Source organism: Heteronotia binoei, chromosome 21 (assembly GCF_032191835.1).
Source record: "Heteronotia binoei isolate CCM8104 ecotype False Entrance Well chromosome 21, APGP_CSIRO_Hbin_v1, whole genome shotgun sequence".
Taxonomy (NCBI): Eukaryota; Metazoa; Chordata; class Lepidosauria; order Squamata; family Gekkonidae; genus Heteronotia; species Heteronotia binoei.
In genome coordinates, this window is record NC_083243.1 from 152508733 (window position 1) to 152531312 (window position 22580).

General features: G+C 44.0%; 1 protein-coding gene across 3 annotated transcripts in view; it reads left to right on the forward strand.

Annotated features, from left to right (window-relative positions):
* The window catches only part of GTF2H1 (general transcription factor IIH subunit 1), a 46800-nt gene extending 38519 nt beyond the window's left edge, over positions 1-8281 (forward strand). For all 3 annotated transcript variants that reach the window (XM_060263219.1, XM_060263220.1, XM_060263218.1), the window contains 2 exons: positions 3284-3376; positions 5779-8281. In XM_060263219.1, coding sequence (XP_060119202.1) covers positions 3284-3376; positions 5779-5865 — 180 coding nt within the window. In that variant the 3' untranslated portion in view covers positions 5866-8281. The remainder of the gene's footprint in view (positions 1-3283; positions 3377-5778) is intronic.
* Positions 8282-22580: the final 14299 nt, after the last annotated feature.

Below are 22580 nucleotides of genomic sequence, written 5' to 3' on the forward strand. Positions count from 1 at the left end.
TTGGGTGGTGGTGGGCTCTCCTTCCTTGGGAGGTTTTTAAACAGAGGCTAGATAGCCATCTGACATCAATGCTGATTTTGTGAATTAGGCAGATCATGGGAAGGAAGGGTTGCATCAGTGCTTAGTTCTTGTGGCCCTTTCTTGCATGCCCAGGGAGGTGCTAGCTGACACTTTGGGGTCAGTTAGCGATTTTTCTCCAGGCTGGCTTGGCAGGGGGGTCCTGGGTTTTTTAATCATCTTCTGGGCATGAAGCAGGGGGTGTATGTTTGTGTGGGAAGTATTTGTGAAGGCCCTGCATTGTGCAAGGAGTTGGACTAGATAACCGTGGAGGTACCTTCCAACTCTGATTCTATAACTGGAATTGTCTTTCTGATTAGGTTGCTCCTCAATGTCCTCTGTGCTCTTGTGGTAGATTGTCCTCCTGGTGCATTGCAGTACTCAGGGGAATGAAACAAGAACTCAGGTGACTTGAGTGAGTTTGGTGGTGGGTTCAAGTGAAGTTGCAAGAGCATCTTGTAGGACATCTGTGAAATCCTATGAGGTGGCAGTGAAGGCAGCGAAGAAGGAATTCTTCTCTACCTCCATTGCATCTGCTAGCTAACGCCCATTAGAACTCTGACATCCCTTACAAAGGAAAACCAAAATAAAAATTAGACTATTAGTTGTGAGACATGTGCAGACTTTTTTGTGGATGAAGTCTTGTCACCCCGCCAAAACCTAGCTGTAAATATTTAATACAGTAGGTGAACTGGAAGCCCCATGGCCATCTTTGGATTCACTTCTTGATACTTTCAGCCTGCTCTCCTCCAGTGATATCACCAGTATCCTGAGTGTTGTCAGCCCAACCACGTGCCTCCTTCATCCGTGCCCCTCGTGGCTGTTAAAAGCCAGCATTGAGAGAATGCGGGGCCTGTTGATGGATATTATCAATCTATTCCTGGAAACAGGGGCCTATCCTGGGGGTCTTAAAGAGGGTGTGGTTTACCGCTTTTAAAGAAACAACTGTGGATTCTTTAGATCCTGCCAATTACTGCCCAGTTTCAAATTTATTGTTCCTGGGTAAGGTAATTGAGAGAACGGTAATGGAACAGCTCCAGGGGCTCCTAGATGACACATCAGCATTGGATTCATTCCAGTCCGGTTTCCCCTCCACCCGTGGGACAATCTCCACAGACAACCGGATCAAGGCAGGTTGGCGCTGCTATTGCTATTAGATCTTACTGCAGCATTCTACACAGTTGATTACAGTCTTTTGATCCACCACCTTACCAACATAGGAATTTGGCGGTTGGCCCTTCAATAGCTCACCTCATTTCAGTTTGGTGTAGTGGTTAAGTGTGCGGACTCTTAGTTGGGAGAACCGGGTTTGATTCCCCACTCCTCCACTTGCACCTGCTAGCATGGCCTTGGGTCAGCCATAGCTCTGGCAGAGGTTGTCCTTGAAAGGGCAGCTGCTGTGAGAGCCCTCTCCAGCCCCACCCACCTCACAGGGTGTCTGTTGTGGGGGAGGAAGGTAAAAGAGATTGTGAGCCGCTCTGAGACTCTTCGGAGTGGAGGGCGGGATAGAAATCCAATATCTTCTTCTTCTTCTTCTTCTTTGTTCAGGCACAGAGGGTAGCACTGGTGGAGAATTTGTCCTCTAGATACCCTTAAAACATTGGGTCCCTCAAGGGGTGTTTCTGTCACCGATGTTGTTTAACATCTACATATGCCTCCTCGCCTAGCTGGTGTGGAGTCTTGCGAAACTATAGGATCTTAGCATACGCTGTGTAAATAAAAAAACCGCTAAGAGATACCATAAATTTTAAACAACAAGACAGTGTAATGTAGAGGTCGGTGGTGTACTGACAAAACTTCAAATAGAAAGCATGTAGCAAAAAAAGATAAACAGAAGACAATTCAAAAGCAGTCTTTCCAATCACAAAGGAGTGACAATAGTCCAGTATTTAGTTCATGGAACTAAAAGAAGCCCTTCCAAAGACGTCTGTTCTAGATATCAAGATGTTTCATCTGTCTTTCTTCAGTTTGGAGCCTTATTTATCACTGAAACCCAATCTTTACAATACATTCACAGGAGACCAACAAGGTTCAAAACATGTCTGCAAGATTTCCAGATTACCACTCTAGAGCCATGTTACCTTGGTGTGGAGTCTTGGGCTTGGGTGTCACAGCCTCCCAGATACCACCCCACCAAATTTGGCTGCAGGTTTGGAGGCTGTGGTTAGATGGTTGAAACAGCAGGTTGAAACAGTCCAACTAAGACGGAGGTTCTGTCCCTGGGGATGGTTTCAAGATTGGGGCATAGACTGCCTGCTCTTGATGGGGTGCCACTGACACTGGCACAGTCTTTCAAGAGCTTGAGGGTGATCTTGGATGCCTCCTTGACTATGGAGGCCCAGATCATGCATATTGCCAGACTGGTGTTTTACCAATACTGCCACACTCGGCAATTGGCCTCTTTCCTGTCATGCCCTTCCTTAGCCACAGTAATCCACATGGCACACATACATCCAGTGATGTGCCAGCTACACTTGGCCCTAGTGGAGTACTGAGTCCAGTTCAAGGTTCTGGTATTGACCTTCAAGGCCTTGAGTGGACTGGTGTTATCTACAGGATCATCTCTTCCATTAAGTCCCAGGGAGAGTGCTATACTCCTTGGACAGCAATTTGCTGGTGGTCCCTGGCTCCAAAAACATCTGGCAGTCCTTGGTCCTGGCCCCACCCTGGTGGAACTCTGTCGAAAACCATCAGGGCCTTATGGGATCTGTTGCAATTCCACAGGGCCTGCAAGGCAGAGATGTTCCACCAGGCTTTTGGCTGAGGATAGTGACAGTTAATGTCTTGGCCAGCACCCTCTTCTGGTCTCCATATTTGCATTGCTCCTCTTTCCCCCCCGCCCATGAAGTGGCAGGCAGTCTGCAATTGTAATAACTGGATTTTGCCATCTGATTTTAGATTGTAGTACAGATGTTATTTTAATTGCCTATTTATGTTTAATGTTTTTATTCTTATTGTACATCACCCAGAGCCCTGCTGTAGCAGGGATGGGGTGATTCATAAATCTAATAATAAATAAATGAATTTAATTGGGCACACTTTTAATTGCATAGTTTTAGTGTTTTTAATGTTTTGGTATTGTATTTTGTTATTCGTTATTGAAACGATGTAGTGAACTTAAAATTCAAGCAAAAGTGTTAACTGGCACAGAAACTTAAGAAATGATTGATTTCAGATGTCTGCATATTTACAGTAATGTAGTTTGAAGTTCTGTTTTTTTTTCCAGATTGTGAAAATGAAGAGTAATTTGGAAAGATTTCAAGTTACAAAACTCTGCCCATTCCAAGAAAAAATTCGAAGACAGTATTTAAGCACAAATGTAAGGGGACAAAATCATTTTTAAGATCATGATGCATTTACCATGGATAGAATAGTGTCAGTTTCTAGTATAAACTGTGGTAGCCATTTACTGCATGTGATGTGTGTACTCCTCAGATTTTTTTCTAGCCCAGGAATGTGAAGTATAGAAATATTAACATATTGTGTCATTTATAAAACTAAACTTGTCATTCAGATTGTTTGTTCCAGCAGTGACATGTCTAGTAAGCCCCCTTGCTTAAACAGAATGGATACAATTAACAGATATTAATTTTAATTACCAATTTAACATAGTACTAGAGTAGAGAATTTATATAGTCTTCAGAAGCACTTCCTTTAACCAGCCTTCAAATTAAGCCCTTGGACAGGAAAATGCATCCATTTGTTCCTCCTAACTCATCGCAGAAGAACAGCATCGATGCTTAGAGCAGAACTCTTCATAATGTTAAACAATTACCTTTTAGCTACTCTTCCTCTTAAGTTTTGTCACAATCAAGAGATTTAAAATTTCTGGAAATCTTGAAACTACATAAAAACCTCAAGGTTCTGTCTTTTGGGGGCAGGTGGAAATTTTGGGGGAAATTGAAATATATGCAGTGCTTTCCTGTCAAACTTAAACTTCTTTTGTGGATCTAACAACATAAAATTCATCTTTCATGCCTTATCATATAAATTTGTATGTGGCATATATCTTCATTTTCTGCAATAAATTGCAAGTATACTTGAGAGAGATACATACTATTATACCCTATACTACAGGGGTGGCCAAATTTGCTTAATGTAAGAACCACACAGAATAATTGTCAGATGTTTGAGAGCTGCAAGACAAACGATTCTTACATACACATCTTTATTAAAACTCTGAATACTTTCTTTACACATAAAGATAAGATATACATGTATGGAATTTTACAACATGACCATGCTAGAAGGAGACTTTAAAAAAAAAAAAAAACTGGGAATAACAGTCCCCATAACACTAGCATATAGAAATGTTAGGGAATTAATTTTTTTTGCACCAGTGGGAGAAGGAAACATACATATAAATCATTGACCACCATTTGCTTCATTATCCACCTCTCTTTGCCTTGGCACAGAGATTAGTAAATACAGCTCCTACAAGATCTATGAAACTAAGGAGGAACCCTGTGCCACCATCTTTAATTCCATCTCTTCTTCCAGTGGCTCCCTTGGCTCTTGCACTCTCTTTTCTGGGTGACCTCTGTGGTGGAGGAGAATTTGCAATCCTGCTTATTTCCCCTTCATTCTCCACTTCACACATGGTGGAAATAGTCACCAACCTGATTGGGCTGGCACTCAGAGGCTGTGTGAGGTCCCAATGCTAAGCAAGCTTATTTGAGAGTAAGTCTGCATTAAGTTCCTGCTCAGCCTCTGATAGCCTCACAATAAGTGTGAAAGAGCCAAATGTGGCTCCTGAGCCACAGTTTGGCTGCCACTGTTGTACTACCATAATGCGTGTGTCTTTAATTTTTGCCATCTGCAAGATAGGAAAAAAATAATTTGAAGGTTAGAAACAAATTCAGTAGTAAATGAAAGTATTAACATAGTCTCTCTCATAGAATAACAATTATGTTTGTATATTAAGCTGCTAAGACAACAGTACAGAAGGGTATAATGTATGGGTGAAAAAAGCACACAGAATGAAACCACCTTGAGCATCTCCATGTACAGAGCACACAAGTAAAATAAATATTCTCAACAATAAAGATGAAAATAACATTTATCACAGTTACTGAACAATGCACTAATATCTGGAGGGGGAGAAAGGTCAGCCACTCCATCAGCTAGAGAGGGCTGGAAGCAGCCTGTGTTACTGCATTGTGGGGATTCTACTCAGTGTTTTGTAGCTCTGGTTTGACTGGGCCAGTAGAGAGGCACAGAGGCAATCCCAGAGGCTATGGTTGGTGTACAATGAAGCTGTCCAAAGCTTGCAGCTTAGGGGAAGGTAGGAAGACACTTGCAGCTTAGGGGAAGGTAGGAAGACATTGGTAGGAAGACACCAATGGCTGGCTGGCTCGCCTCTTGTGCGGGGAGGTCATTTGTTTTTATGTATACTTTTTAAAGGGGAATCTTCTTACATTTGGGATAATGTTCCTTTCAAGTAAATACAGTATGTTGACTGATGGGTTGGATATTTGCTGATTCTCCCTCCCACTACAGCTCTCTTTTCTCGTCCCACATAGTATTCAGGGGAGTTCCCTGTCCCCCAAGAGCAGCATTTCAAAGGGAGTTTGAGGGCAATGGGAGGAGAGTGGGTCCCACTTAACTGATGAAATCCCTACTGTCAGCGAAGATCTATGTGGGTTAGAATTCATACTAGCTTTTGACTAATTATAATTACGTTTTTTTACTAATTATAATAGCTTTTGTATCTTTTTTCAGCTGATAAATCACATAGAAGAGATGCTGCAAACAGCCTACAATAAATTCCACACATGGCAGTCCCGACGTATGCTCAAGAAGACGTGAAGACCCAGTGAGGTCAAAGCGCGAGAGGAAGAATTTGCAATAGCTGTAGGACCACAACTACCTGATGTGTAGATCTTACAGACATTGCAGGAAAGTTAGCATCATCTGGACTGTTGAAAATGATGCTAACCGAACTTGCACACTTTTGGAAAAGGATCAGAGGTCAAACTTGAAAACTAGGGAGATAAATGGAACCAAACCAGATGAGCAGAGTGGCAAATATAAAAGACACTGTTTACTGCAGTTACTCAGGAACTGCTTTTGATTTTCATAAAAAGCTGCTTTCAGAAATAAAAAAACTTTAAAAAGGTGTATTAATAAATCCAAAATTGTTTGTCTAGTTTTTTAAAGTATGGCACAGGGTAGGACTTAACATTTATTTCTTCACTATATTCTGGCATTTTATTGAATTTTGTTTATACTTACAGAAATAGGTTTAATTTTTAAAAATATAATGGAGAGACTGTTTTGCCTCAAATTCTTAAGGAGAGCTTAATTGTGAAAGTTTCTGCCATGTTTCCCTACCAATCAACAGTCATTGCACTGAGAGAACTTTGGCATGAAAAGAGGCAGAGCTGGCATAAGGAGTGGTGTTCTTATGCAGAATTTTTACCAGCCATCAAGTTTGCATGTTTTCTTTGGAGTGCAAGTGTGTGCTACTTCAGTTGTGTTTTTTTTAAGATGACATTTGTTAGAAGGTGAAAAATACATTTTAAAGTAGGTTTAAAAAACTTATTAAAGTAATAACTTTTTGTACAATTAAGAAGAGGGGGGAAAGAATCTTTAAATGTGCTTTTCTCAGTTCTCTCCTGATGACTGTTAGCGCTATATTTGGCAACTAGATAATCATTGAAGAGTGAATATGAAATATCTTTAGCTGTGATTGCAGTCTGCATCATATTCTGGTCCAAACATAAGGCATTTCACTCTTGCCTAAAATGTACCTGCCATGTATTAAATACTTGACTTGTTAAAACAAAGTAAACTTGTTTTATATAGTCCATGGAGTCAGACTCCTTATATTTCATTGTTTTAATGTCTTCCTCATTAACAGAGTCTATACTAGGACCAAGCAGCTGGCTTAGATTACGTGTGGTGAGACCGATGGAGGTATTTTTAATAAACCAAGATTAACTAAATGATGCTTAAGAGCAGTCATCACACTCATTGGAAAGGTCGACACAGTCCTTTTTTATGTTCACACTAGTTCATCTCCAGAAAGAGTTATTAGGAGAATTAGACTTGTATTGCTGTGTTAACAGTGTACATTTTGGATTGCTACCTGTTTTGAGTAGCTGTACACTCTAGCACTGTTTAATTTGTGACCTGCAAAGTTTCTCTTTGGGTAGAGTGTGTACGTGTTTACATGCTCACACAGTGTTTTCCAGTGACTGATACTCTGCAACAACCAGAACTCAAAGCAAGCCATTGTGTTATTTATGCTGAAATACTATGGAGCACATTTAAGGCACTGCCTTTTTAGAGAGGCTGCATTTTATGTGATAGTAACAATGATTCTGTTGCAAAACACACAATTTGTTTTCTACTGAACTCAGCAAGTTATAGTGAATTGTGAAAAGCTGGAATTGATCTTGAATAATAAAACTGATGCTGTTGTGGAAATGTCCTCCTGCTAAAAATTGTTCTTGGAATATGTAGTTATTTGTGTGTTTGGGTAAGCCACTCAAGTAAGAGTACCATTTTGTTTTGGTTTTAATAGTGTGATACCAATGATGGGTATAGCCCACCCTCAGTTACAAGCATCATCACTGCAACAAAGAGTGTACTTCTGATTACAAACAAAATTGAGAAATACTGAGAAGTGCTTGAAGCAGGCTTTAGAGCTAAGGTGAGGCATTCATTTTCTAGTTGATCCTGTGGCTATTAAAGCATAAAAATGTAAACTTGCACTGACAATTCTTAGCAATAATTATCTGAAAAGTAGGTTCAAACAAAACTTGCACAGGTAGAACAAATACTGTATTAGCAGTTACTTGTCTGGCAGAATATTTTTTCTGATTTTTATCCTGGTATTTCAAGTGTTAGTAGAAGTACCAAGCTTCAGAGTGAGTGTAGTTGCAGTAGTATCCCTAAACAGAGCTATGCACTTTGGATATTTTCAGTTATTTGACTAAGAACCACAAACTTCTCTCACCAGAGGATGGCAATAGCAACCTGTCATGCACACTTCTCTTAAATAGTTCTTCCCCACTTTTGCTGTCTGGTCTCTGCTGACTTCAGTACTATTTAAGCATGGTCCAAAATTGATGAGTGATCATTAACTGTGAATTGTTTTTTTGCCTAACCATACAGTCATTGGAATCTGAAGTTGAACTTGTATTTAATGGAAACGCTTAAAAATTGTATCACTGGCACTGTTCAAAAGTTATAGAATAAATCTGAATTCTGTAGTCAAGTCTTTTCTCATGCTTTAGGGTATTTATTTTCTGACTCTTCTGAAACCCAGACAAATATTGAAGTTTAAAAACCAGATTGATTGTGTGCTTCTATTTTTGAATTTTTCTGTGGATTTTGAAAATTAAGACTGTTGCTACTTGTGGCTTTTTAAAAAAAAGTTTGCAGCTTTATAATTACTAATCTAAGTTAAGAACATAAGAGAAGCCAGGTTGGATCAGGCCAATGGCCCATCCAGTCCAACACTCTGTGTCACACAGTGGCCAAAAAAATTATATGTCTATGCTTGTAGCCGCCGCCACCTCCTGTAGCAGTGAATTCCACATGTTAATCAACCTTGGGTGAAGAAGTACTTCCTTTTATCTGTTTTAACCTGACTGCTCAGCAATTTCATCGAATGCCCACAAGTTCTTGTATTGTGAGAAAGGAAGATAAGAACATCTTATTCTAGATGTTCTAGATGTTGGATCTGAAATATCACAAATGGAACTTTGCTCTTGGAGCTGAGCTCATGTTTCACTTTCTGTAGCCTGCCATATTTCTTCAAATGCTGCCCCTAGAGAGCTGGGTATCCAAGGAATAGTGGTGTGCACAGTGTAGAGGTCTGCAGTAGGAGGGGAAATTGGCACAGTTTTGTCATGTCCAGTCCATAGTCATCACAGCTGACTATTGGTAGCCGTAGGAACCTGATTAAGTGTTTGGGAGAATGGGTATCTGGCTATTCTTATGGTTGTAAGGCTTTATAAGATGAAGTACAATACTAAGATAGTGAAAATCAAACTTCTGGCACTTGAACACAACATACCTGCAACCCTGCCACCTCTTTTTCAACATCTTATGAAACTTGTGGTGGAACTATGCATGATCACTTGAAGTTCTATCCCTGTGTTGAATGCAACATGCAGTTCTGTTCTTCAGAGCCCTGAAAACTTAACACTATCTGTGTTCAAGCCCTGGCATCAAGAGTCTGTGTCAAAGGCTGAAGTATTTTTGGACTCTTAAAAAAACCTAGCTGGAAAACAAGATGAAAACTTTCATACATTTTATTGTTAATGGTACCCTGACCTGCTTAGCCTAGGCTGGCCCTGGTTACTACTTGGATGAGAGGCCACCAAGGAAGTCCAGGGCTGCTATGCATAGGCAGGAAACAGCAAACTACTTCTGAATTTCTCTTGCCTTAAATCTCCTGCGGGGTCACCATAGAATCATACAGTTGGAAGGGATCTCCAAGGTCATCTAGTCCAACCCCCTGCACAATGCAGGAAATTCACCAGAACCTCCCCCCACGCGCCCTCCCCCCCAATGAACCATGCCCAGAAAATGGCAAAAAGCCTCCAGGATCCCTGGCTAAATTTGCCTGGAGAAAAATTGCTGCCTGACTCCAAAGTGGTGAATAGCATTTCCTGGGGCCTGTAAGAAAGGGCCGCAAGAAATAAGCAGTGATGTAACCCTTCCTCCTCTCATTCTCATGATCTGTCTAATTCACAGAATCAGCATTACTGTCAGATGACCATCTAGTCCTCCTTTTAAAACCTCCAAGGAGGACAGCCCACCATCTCTCAAGGAAGCCTGTTCCACTGAGGAACTGCTCTGTCAGGAAGTTCTTCCTAATGTTTAACCAAAAACTCTTGATTTAATTTCAACTCACTGGTTCTGGTTTGACCTTCTGAGACAACAGAAAACAATTCTGCACTATCCTCTTTGTGACAGCTTTTCAAGTACTTGATGGTGATCATATTGCCTCTCAGTCATCTCCTTTCTAAGCTAAACATACCCAGCTCCTTCAGCCTTTCCTCATAGGACTTGGTCTCCAGACCCTTCATCATCTTGCCTGCTGAGAGTCCTCTTGTGGCTGTGGACCAGCATGCCAGAATCTCATAACTAGTGAAGGTATAGCATTTCAGCAAATGTACTACTGCTGGTAAACAGTGAAAAACTAGATCCATTCCAATCCGGCTTCCACCCTGACCATGGGATAGAGAGACTGCTGGCTGCCCTGACAGACAATTTCCACAAACAGCTGGATTGAGGTGGATTGATACTGCCGCTATTACTTGATTTCACAGCAGCATTCGATATCTTTTAACTCACCACTGTGTCGACCTGGGAGTCTATGAGGTAGCCCTTCAATGGCTCTCCTCATTTCTCCTTGGTTGGGGACAGAGGGTGGTGCAGGGTCAGGATGTGTCCTCTAGGCACCACTTGTTATGTGGGATGCCTCAGGGGCCACTCCTCTCCCTGGTGTTATTTAACATCTGTATGTGCCATCTTGCCCAGCTGGCAAGGAGTTTGGGGCTGGGGTGTCGTCAATATGTCCATGACACCCTGCTGTATCAATTAATGGACCGGCAGCTGGTCTCTGTCTTGAATTTGACTGAGGGTCTGGAGACCATGGTGAGATGGCTATGGAAGAGCAGGTTAAAGCTGTATCCAGCAAAGTTCTGGGGCTGGGGTGGGGGCTGGATCAGGATTGGAGTGTAGGTTCCTGGCTCTTGACAGGATGCTGCTGATTCCCATGCCATCTGTCAAGAGTCTGGGTATGACTGGTTACCTCAACGGAGGCCCAGGTCATGCATATTGCCAAACTGGCATTTTTCCATCTTTGCCAAGCTTGGCAACTTGATTCCTTTCCTGTCATGTCCTGACCTAGCCACAGTAATCCATAAAATTGCCACTTTAGATTAGATTACTGTAGCTTGCTCTATATGGAGCCCCATGCCACAGAGCGGTAAAGCTACCGTACTGCAGTCCAAGCTCTGCTCATGACCTGAGTTTGATCCCGGTGGAATCTGGGTTCAGGCAGTCGGCTCAAGGTTGACTCAGCCTTCCATCCTTCCGAGGTTGGTAAAATGGGTACCCAGCTTGCTGGGGGTAAAGTGTAGATGACTGGGGAAGGCAAGGGCAAACCACCCCATAAAACGTCTGCTGTGAAAAGTCATGATGCAATGTCACCCCAGCATCAGAAACGACTGGTGCTTGCACAGGGGACTACCTTTAACTTGCTCTATGCTAGCCTGCCCTTGAGACTGACTTGGGTTCAGAACACAGTGGTGTGAGTCCTGACTGAAATACCATGGATAGTATATATAGAACCAGTGCTGCACCAGCTGCACTGGCTCCTGGTGGAGTACTGAGTCAAGTTCAAGGTTTTGGTTCTGACCTTTAAGGCCCTGAGTGGTCTGGAACCAATGTGTCTGTAGGACCATCTCCTGTGGTATGTCCCTGGAAGAGTGCTGTGATCTACTAACAGCAACTTGCTGGTGATCCCTCACCCTAGGGAGGTCTGACTGTCCTCAACCAGAGCCAGGGCCTTTTCAGTCCTGGTCCCAATCTGGTGGAACTCTGCCAAATTACATCAGAGCCCTGCAAGACCGTATGCAATTCTGCAGGGCCTGTAAGGCAGAGATGTTCTGCCCATGCCCGTAGTGCCCCATGGGGCCGAAAGGGCCCAACCTCCTTGTGGATTTTATGGCCCCCCTTCCCAAGCCTTGGCTCCTCCCACTCCCTTGGGACCCCTCACCCTGAATGGTAAGTTCTTGGGTGGGGGGGGAAAGGCCCCTAGATTGCACAGGCTGTAAGGGCAGCTAGAGTCCTTTTGGGGTGGGGAGGGAGGAAGGAAGGTAGCTGTGACCAGGACATGTCTCCCTCAGCCAGTGTGTACAAGCCGCGCGCATTCCCTGCTGCTCCCAGTTGGAAAAGGGCACAGGAAAGCAGGGAAATTGTAAGGGAGATACAAATCAGCCTTCTTTTGAACTTTGGAAGTGGAAATTGATCACTCCTGGCTAGGGTTGCCAAGTCCAATTCGAAAAATGTCTGGGGACTTTGGGGGTGAAGCCGGGAAACTTTTGGGGTGGAGCCAGGAGACATTGGGGTGGAGCCAGGAGCAAGGTTGTGACAAGCATAACTGAACTCTAAAGGGAGTTCTAGCTATCACATTTAAAGGGATTGCACACCTTTTAAAAAAATGAAGGATAGGGGCACCTTCTTTGGAGGTTCATAGAATTGGACCCCCAGGTCCAATCCTTTTGAAACTTGGAGGGTGTTTTGAGAAGAGGTACCAGATACTATGCCAAAACGATGGTGCTTCTACCTCAAAAAACAGGCCCCCCCAGAGTCCCAGATAACTACGGATCAATTTTCCATTATTCCCTATGGGAATTGATCTCCATAGGGAATAATGGAGTGTCCAACAGACATTTCCCTCCCCCCCACACTGTTTTCTGATAGTGGGGGAAGGGCCTCCAAACCGAGGGAATCCCTTGCCCCCACCTGGGGATTGGCAACCCTGAAACACACACACACACTCTCTCGCGCACGCATGCACCAAAATAAACAGTCTGCAATCTTACACTTGTGTGGTCTCACTGGGACAATTTACTCATGAGTTGCTGAAGTTCCAAGTTCTATCAGACTAATATAGGGAAAACAAAGGTTTTAGTTCCTCATTTACTATGCAAATGACTTCCAAAAGGATTGTGAAACAAACTGAGGGTCTGGACTGCTACAGCTTCACAGCTTACAGGGAGCAGCCATCTTGTTCTACTGGCTCACCCCACTCCTGTTCAGCCTGGCTGGGACCTAGATTTAAAGGCACAGACACACTATCCAGAAAGCAAGCCTTTCTAAGGTTCCTCTAGTTCTAAAGTGAAAGGGCAGGTGGAGGCGGGACTTCCCCCTGCCGGCCAGCTGACTGCGGGGGAGGAGCCTGCAAAACCAGGGGATCCCCCACTGGAACCTGGGGATTGGCGAGCCTACTGCAGGCTGAGCTCCAGAAAGGTAGAAGGGGAATCAGAATTTACATGCAATTTAAATCGCACTGGACGGGGAAAAGAGAGGGGTGGCCCCCAGCCTCTCCAGCTTCTTGCTCTCACCCCATGGCTCCTCCTCCTACAGCCCCCCTGTGGCCCCCTTCCCCGTGACTCTTAGCTACAGGGCTGGTTCTGCCAGGCATTTAGTTGAAGGCAGCAATGGTTTACCTTCAGATGTCACCTTTTCTTCCTTTCTCTGCTCCCCCTCCCAGATGCTTTGTAAGTTTTCTTCCCACCACCACCTCCAGTATGATGACTGGTAGTCCAGAACATGTGCACATAACTCATAGGATGCCATCTGAGATTCTTCTAGAAGTTTTAATGTTAACGTTGTGTTGTTTTTAGCCTATGTATTATTTTTATTATATATTTTGTACCTTGCTCAGAGCCCAGTTTACCAAGATGGGACAATTAATCAAAAATCATAATGATGATGATGATGGCTTTTTTTGAGCAGGAATGCACAAGAACGCAGTTCCAACTGACTTGTTGTCAGAGGGTGTGGCCAAATATGCAAATGAGTCACTGATGGACTTTTTCTACAAAAAAACTATGTGAAACAATGGTGATGTCTGGGGGTGTGGTCTAATATGCAAATGAGTTCATGCTCGACTTTTTCTACAAAAAAAGCCATGATGATGATGATTGGGGGGGTATATCTCCTTCTCCAAGAGCTTTCTTATAGTGTTTTCGCAGAGATCCATTTGGGTTCCATGGTCTAATACCTTGCTACAATTTGACAGACAGTGTGGTGTAGTGGTTAGAGTGTCAAGCTAAGATCTGGGAGACTCGGGTTCAAATCCCTGTTCTGGCATGGAAAGGTCTGACCAGAAAGGTCTGGATGGCCTTGGAACCACTGGCTAACCAAGCCAGACTTTTTCTGAGGATGAAACGGAGAACAGGAGAATTATGTAAGCCACTTTGGTACCCCTTGGAGAGAAAGGTCTGGATGACCTTGGAACCACTGGCTAACCAAGCCAGACTTTTTCTGAGGATGAAATGGAGAACAGGAGAATTATGTAAGCCACTTTGGTACCCCTTGGAGAGAAAGGTATGGATGGCCTTGGAACCACTGGCTAACCAAGCCAGACTTTTTCTGAGGATGAAACGGAGAACAGGAGAATTATGTAAGCCACTTTGGTACCCCTTGGAGAGAAAGGTGGGTTGTAAACAAACTTCCATCTAGTCCTGTATTTTCAGGCAGATGCATAGAAGGCATGAGGTTGCCAGCATCTGTTACCTTGGGGTATACTGCCTTTGAATGTTCTGTTTAGCTATCATGCCATTAAAGTACAATTTCTGAGCATGTGAAACTTCTGGGATAGTTCAGCAATAATCTTGCAGTTTGGTATCTTCCATTTGTTTCCGGCGCTCAACTGTTTTTCTCATTAGATACAGTTCAGTGACTTGGCATCTCTGGCTGAATAGGTAACAGAGCATTGTGATCAAACAGTTAGGAAATCTGGTTGCTTTGGGCAAGAAGGTTTGGCCATCATTGATGGTCTCTTTCCCAGTTCTAGTGTCAGACTTGAAGTCTGGGAGTGCTGAACCTAATGCAGCTATTTGCTAAATTAGGTGGTAGAAATGTCTGGGAATATCTTGTCAACTTCATCTAAGTTGACTGCAACTTTCTTGTATTGTGGAGATCAGTTGGCTATCATTTGTGCCCTGGTCACCTCTTGTATGACTGTTAAAGGTTGTTTATGAGGATGCAAAACTGTTAAGAAACTTCATAGGCAGAAGGTGCTTGCAAATGCAGATGTTAGCAGCCTCAGGTTTTCTTGACCTTCAAAAATTCAATGACTAGTGTCAAGGGATCTTCGTGGATTTTTTTTAAAAGTCACACATGGGCAGTTGTAGCAAGGAGAACAAAGTAGATAAAATTGCCCTTCTTATGCCAACAGACCCTGCTGGGAGGAATTATTTTGCTTCCTTAATGATCTTATGTAGCTTTCAGTCTTAGCAGAGCTCCTGACTTACAGCATCAGCTTTTTCAGGTCAAACCAGGCTGCTGATGGAGGAAGGAAAGATCTGCTTCCATACACACCTTTTGCTTGCACTTTATAAGACCCATCTGTTCAGCTGATGCAGGATCTATCAGTTTATCACCTGAAAGCTAAAGGAAGAAATTCTGTTTAGCAATATATGGACTCTATCCTCAGACCCTATGCCATCAGCACACTCAGCTATTTACAAGACACTACTCAGTTTCTCAGGAAAATACAGTCCATTGACAACCTCCTGGACAACACCACTCTAGCACCATGGACGCTGAGGCTGTGTACACCAACATCCCACATGCAGATGGACTGCAAGCCATCTTGAATATCATCCTTGACAAAACCACAGCACACTTTGCCACTGAACTCGGCCACTTCATGCTTACTCACAATTATTTAAAATTTGGTGACAACCTGTATCTACAGGTCAATGGCACAGCAATGGACACACAAATGGTCATGGCAGACTTAGAGCAGCACTTTCTCAGTTCCCATCCACTAAAACCATTCCTATACTTACATTTCCTGAATGACATCATCATTTGGACCCAAGGAAAGGAAGCCCTTGAGAGATTTCACCAGAACTTCAACAACTTCCACCATCAACCTTAGCCTGGACCACTCTACACAACATGTGCACTTTCTGGACACCACTGTACAACTACATGATGGACAGATGAACACCACTTATACCGGAAACCCATTGACTGGTACTCATATCTACATGCCTCCAGCTACCACCAAAAACATACCACTCAGTCCATTGTCTACAGCCAAGCTTTATGTTGTAATCGTATCTGCTTCAATTCTTTTGATCGGGACTCTCACTTAAGGTATTTACAACAAGCATTTTTGGGACTACAGTACTCATCAAATGAGGTGAGGAAACATACTAGGTGAGGAATACAGTACCCAGAAACAACCTACTCCAGGACAAACCAAAAAGAACCAGCAACAGAACACCACTTGTTGTCACCTATACCCAGCTCAAACCAGTGTATCATCCTAGAAAATTATATCTCTCTTTATATATTCTTGGGTGGAAGACCTTGCCTATAGACAACCCCCCAATATTAAACAACTTCTCACTAATAACCAAGGGCCATTTTGTAGAAAAAGAGATGCCAGAGCTCATTAGCACAACCCATTTGCATAAATCGTATGTATATGCCACAAACCCCTGACATCACCGGAAGGTGTGCTAAATTATATCAGCTCATCTATCTTAAAATGCTTCTTGAATTATAATCATAATAAAACCTTACTCCCATCATACTTTTAAAATTACTTTCTCATTGTGGCCACAGTGACATGATGAAGGTTTCCATTTGTCTATTTTATATGTTTCGGTTATTTTTCCATTCTTGGTGGGGGGAAATATTTTAAAGTTTGTCAGATCTTAGAGTACAGCAAAATTCTCACAGGGGGGTTGAACAATGAAGCTCAGAAGCAAGTATTGGGGGAAAGGCGGTTTAAGAAAGAACACAATAAATTTTAGAGGTTTCAGAGCTCAATACTACACAGCATCTTTCATTGTTATGTACTTCTGTAGAAATATCAACTATAATACATTTCCTTGGATGAAGAACAGGGCTGCCAGCAGGAGATGGTGGGGCCAAGGGGAGAGTGGCACCACTGACATGACAGCATTATTTTGCTTCCCAGGAAACCCAGTGAAACCATACAGTTTCTGCAATTCCTAGAGCGGCTTGCTGTCAATTCCAGATTTCTCCTGAAGTTATGCAACACTATTGTGGGGCTGATGATTTTTTCCCCCTGTGTTATTAGCCTGCAGGCAAAAATAGAGCCAGAATCCTAGCTGATACTCTGGAATATTATGTTAGTGCATATTCGTATCGTGCAGCAACATCTATGGTCAACAGAGTAAGGAATAGTATAACAAAGATAAAGACTATTCACATGCTGATTGTTATGTTATGATGCAAACCTCCACAGTATTTGGATTTCAGTGTTAACTGAAGAACTGTTCAGGGAACATGGTCTGAAACTGAGACCATCGTGAACATCTGGCACTGTTATGTTACCACATGGCCCTTCTACCTCCTGAGCTCAATAGGGTCTGCAGAATGTCCTTTAAAAAGTCTCATTCAGCACCAAGTGAAAGTATGTACTAGCATCAAGGTCAACAAATTGGCTCCCTTGGTTCACTAGTAGAGGCACATTAAGTTAAACTACCCACAGTGGTGTTTACAAAAAATAAATGAATATAGTACACGAATTTGGACTATCAGCTCCCAAATAAAAGACTGATCTTGGTAATTAGGCAGAGCCCTAAATTCCATCTAGGTTATGTTTTCTGGTCCATTAGCAATCCTGTCTTAGAATCCTCCCCAAGAGAGTTCAGTCATCTTACAGACTGTTGCTGTTTGGTAGGTGCAAAGCCAAAGCAATCAAGCATGAGACAAAAAATCATTCTATTCTATTGAAATACAGCCCCAAACCAACATGTGTATATAGTTAGTGTTTTAGTCCCCACACACACACCTTTAATTCATAGCTGAAATACACTGCTACTTTGTGTGGTTGCTTTTGAGCCATTCCAGATGGTCAGTAAACACCTATCAATTGGTGATTCTTTCAGAACAACGAGCTAGGTAACCACTAAAGCAATTTTCTCCCCTATGCTTTCTCCATTAATGTCCTAAACAGCTTCTTGTTCTAGGAGGTAAGCCACTTCAGCACAAGCAAACATAGTTAATAAGCCCTTTACTTCATTCCAGATGAGAGAACTGGAGCAAAGGACCCAGTACTACAGAGACAACACCCATCTGTGCCTCTTCAGCAATTAGTTCTTATTCACTGCTGACACAAAGAAGCAGGGCTTTTGGGGTAGAAAAAGCCCAGCAGGAACTCATTTGCATATTAGGCCACACCCCCTGACATCACCATTGTGTCGCGTAGAGCTTTATTGTAGAAAAAGCCCAGCAGGAACTCATTTACGTATTAGGCCACACACCCTGACACAAAGCCAGTGGAACTGCATTCCTGTGTGTTCCTGCTCAAAAAAAGCCCTGCCAAGAAGTACTAAGCTCATATGATTATGTAATATTAGCTATGTGATTTGCATACTATTTACAACTTAAGAGTCTCTATTTAGACAGCCCAGTCCTGTGGTTCAATGTTCTGGCTCCAGTATTCTTAACTTTATGAGTGAGGGGCTAGACCCTGATTCAGCTTGTGTCAGAGATCTATCATCAAAGTATCTAATTCTCAGCATGGCCTCATTTATGGATACTTAAATCAGAGACTGGAGCCATAAACAGACAAAATAAATCTTTCAACAAACCTGGGAGAAAAACCTCCAGGTTTGCAGGAAAAAAATCTGAAATATTTTACAAAAAAAACATTGGGGGTTAACCCTGTCCCAAACAATAGAAGCAACTGTACTCTTAAGAAATAGATGTCCTTCTGTGATCTGAACAGGGGGTTGCCAGACAATCTCAACAATATGGACAGCCTTCAGACTTTGTCTTCTGTCAGTAAAAGGACTATTTTGACCCCTTAGTCCACCACTACTCCTTTCCCTCCTGCCCTAAGGTCAGGTTCAGCAGCAACCAATGAACAAATTGCTATCATGTGATGTACCTAACTTACCCAGGTGTAGTGGTGCTTACTGCTTGATGCCACACAACTATCAGCAGTCTCCACACAACTTGTGCGACATAGCCAGGGCCAGCAGTGGCTACCACACAACTCAACAGAATGACTTTCTCCTGCATGATTTTGCCAAACTTTCCCCAGGGATAGGGTGGCAGAAGAGGGAATCAGGGAAAACTAAAAGCAACTGTGGTACAATGGTCACTGTTAAACTAGGATCTGGGGATTTAAAAAAAAATCCCTGAACAGACACACAGTAGGGAAAGGATACTGTAGAACCCTTCCTGGCATTTGCTTTTTCCATATCCAGGGGTTTGCTTTATAATATGGACACAAATTTTTCAGTAAGAACGAGACCTGCAAGAACCAAGGTATGGGCATGGACAGTAAGGAAAGCTCAGTATATGGAGAATACTTAATAAGGTGAGCCTATTTGTGACATTTTCAGTAATAATTATTTTGAGGGTATTGCTTCACCCATATTTTAGGAAAAAATCTGCCTAGATTGCTGGCTAGATTACTTGCTTACATATAACATTTTGATAAATAAATACATCCTTTCTTGACAAAAGCTTTCTGCTTGGATCAGAAAGGGGAAGCAGATATGTCTGGGTTCTATGTAGACCTGCTTAGACTGAGATAATACATTGCCTTGCATCTGGACATGTGAGTTTTAAGGTAATACACTTTGAATTTGAATTAAAATAAACCCTTGAATTTTTAATTTTACAAGTGGGGAAGGTGTTCTTGTAAGTACAGTATTTTGCGCCACGTTCCAACTTTGTTGTATTGCTTCAGACCAGCGCAGCTGCCCACCTGGATCTATTTTCCCTTCTCTGTTCTTGAAATCTTTCCTCCTTTATATGATTCTTTGTGAGAATCAGACACAGCTTTTCCATGGGGTTCAGGCAACAAGAATATGGTTCTGCATATGGCTTACACTTTTTTCTAGTAAAAAATTAGTGTTATTCTGATCGGAAAAAAGATTCTCCTAAAGTAGGTACATAGAAGAAAGTGATTCTGGAACACTAGGCAGAAGCCATTTTAAATTTGTAATATAAATTGCAGTACTGTTTGTCTAGATTTAAGTATCCTTCAGACATCATTTTATAACATTTTCAGTAGCATCTATTACAATCAAGTATTAAACCAGGTACTTATTAGCGGCCATTATTATCCAGTGTAGGGGCAGACAGACTGGCATGAAGTGCAACTCCACTAATTTTGAAACATTTTAAAGACCTTGACACAGAGTTGTTGCTGTAGTAGTAAATCACCTTGTAGTTGAATACTGAGCCCATAGAGGGGAGGGTGGGATATAAATCAAATCAAAGAAAGAAAGAAAAATAATTCATAAACTGGCATCTTAGCAGTTTTGAACTGAAAGTTCAATTATATTGCAGTCATCCAGACATCCACTATTTAAAAATGTCCAGCCAGATTGCTTGGTACTGAGGTATAATATTAAGAACTATACTTTTTAAAAATTTATTTTTATATAAATCAATACAAAAAGAACATAGAAACAAATCTTTACACACATAACAGAAAAAACATAATCATACAAAAATCTTCGATAAAAAACAAAGTCCTTATGTTTAGATGGTAATGCACATTCTTTTGTTGGTTGTTCAGTTACATATTTAATATTTATATATGCAATTTTCACACAAAGCTATCTGAAGATTGAAAAGTTTCCATCTGCATACTGCAAAACTATACGTTTTGATGTTTAGTCAGATTTGTTTTATATGGCAATTATTTCTGTTTCTATTTTCCTTTTTGTGTCACCTCAATTGCCGAAATAAATATATTGAGTCTCTGGCAAAGCTGTAATGGTTCACTTTGCAGGCAGTTTCTAGATAATGCATGTGTTGTAACAGTATCTGTGAGGCAACTATATTTGTCATGCAGCACAAAACAAGCCAAGTTCATCTGTTATGCAATCAAAATCAAAACCCCTCTCTGAATGAAGTAGCAGCTGGAAGCCCAGTATGTTTTAGGTTGCAATCCAGTCCTCTCTTACTTGGGATAGAATCCCACTGAACTCAGTGGGGCTTACGTTTAAGTAAATATACACAGTATTGGCTGTCTGCCCATAGCCAAAGTCCACAGAATAGCAGCAGAATGTCTCTTCTTTGAATAGTACTTTTACTAAACCTCTGGTGGACATTTTGCCAAGTGTGCTATAAGCCAATTCTGAAGTTAGAGAGGTAGATGTGGTAGACATAGGGTGGCCAGATCGTCCCGACCACCTGGGAAAGTCCCGTTAAGGCCCCCAAATTCCCGCCTCCCGGGCTGGCTATCCCGGGACCATTAAAAATCCCGGTTTAGCCAGCGAGAGGAGCCGGCGGGCGGGGAAGGCGGCGAGCGAGCGCCTCTGGAGGGGAGCTTCGTCCCTGCACGTGCGCGCGGCAGCCGCCGCGGCCTCCCGCAGGCTCTGCGCATGCGCGGGGCCAGGAGAGTGGGTGGCATAGTAGGGCCCCGGTGGCGGAGGCGGCGGAGAGGCCGGCACGGGGGGAGGCGGCAGAGGCGGGACAATGGCGGCGGCAGCGGTGGCTGGAGCAGGAGGTGGGTCAGCGGCGCCTGCGGCAGCGGCGTAACAGGAGGCCCCGGGTCGGTGGGCTCGGCCGCCTCCTCCTCAGCCGCCGCCACCAGCACCAGCCGCCGCTGCGCCTCCTGGCCAGCCCGCCCGGAGGGGAGGCCGCCACCCACGCCCTGCGAGGAGACGGTAAGCCCCCCCCGAGGCAGGCAGGCAGGGAGGGAGGGGGCCGAAAGCGGGGGGGCAGCTGGGGGGCGCCCCGCCCTCCCTGCAGGCTCGGCGGCCTGGCTGCGGCTGCCCCGCCAACGGGGGAGGGGGTCCAAGCGGCGGGCCAGCAGCGCCGCCACCAGCCGCCGCAGGAGACGGTAAGCCCCCCCCCGAGGCAGGCAGGGAGGGAGGGAGGGGGCCAAAAGTGGGGGGGGCGGCTGGCAGGAGGGGGCGGCCGGCCTTCCTTCCTTTCTCCCCTCCCTCCCTCCCTCCTTCCTTCCTTCCTCCCCTCCCTTCCTTCCTTCCTTCCTTCCTTCCTTCCTTCCTCCCTCCTTCTTTTCTTCCATCCTTCCCTCCCTCCCTCCCTCCCTCCTTCCTCCCTTCCCTCCCTCCCTTCCCTCTCTCCTTCCTCCCTTCCCTCCCTCCCTTCCTTCCTTTCTTCCTTCCTCCCTCCCTCCTTCCTCCCTTCCCTCCCTCCCTCCCTTCCTCCCCTCCCTTCCCTCCCTCCTTCCTTTCTTCCCTCCCTCCCTTCCTTCCTTCCTTCCTCCCTCCTTCCTTCCTCCCTCCTTCCTTCCTTCCTTCCTTCCTTCCTTCCTTCCTTCCTCCCTCCCCCCTTCCTTCCCTCCTTCTGCGCCACCTTCATCGCTTTCGGGGTGTGGATCCCCCAGTGGGGTGGGCTCCCAACTCCCTCCGCCGGCTGTTTCTGATAGCCCTGCGCCCCCTCTTTCATTTGATGTGTGTCCTGTGCGGGTGCCACCCTCCCGCCGGGAGATGCCGCAAAATGAGCCCCCTTGAGGCTTATGGCAGCAGGGCTCGGGGGAAGCGAGCTAGACCGCTGTTCTTTTGAGGGGTTATAGAGTGTTTCGAGCCCATCCCTGTGGCATTGGTCCCATCATTGTGGGACCCAGGGGGCTGGCGCGGCGGCCCGCCGAAGCAGCCTGTCACTAATAACACAGGTCGAGATGCAGGACAGGAACCCGGAAGTGACCGACAGGCAGCTTCAGCGGGCCGCCGCACCAGCCCCCTGGGTCCCACAATGATGGGACTGATGCCACAGGGACGGGCTCGAAACACTCTATAACCCCTCAAAAGAACAGCAGCCACCGATCGCAGCAGCCAGAGCTC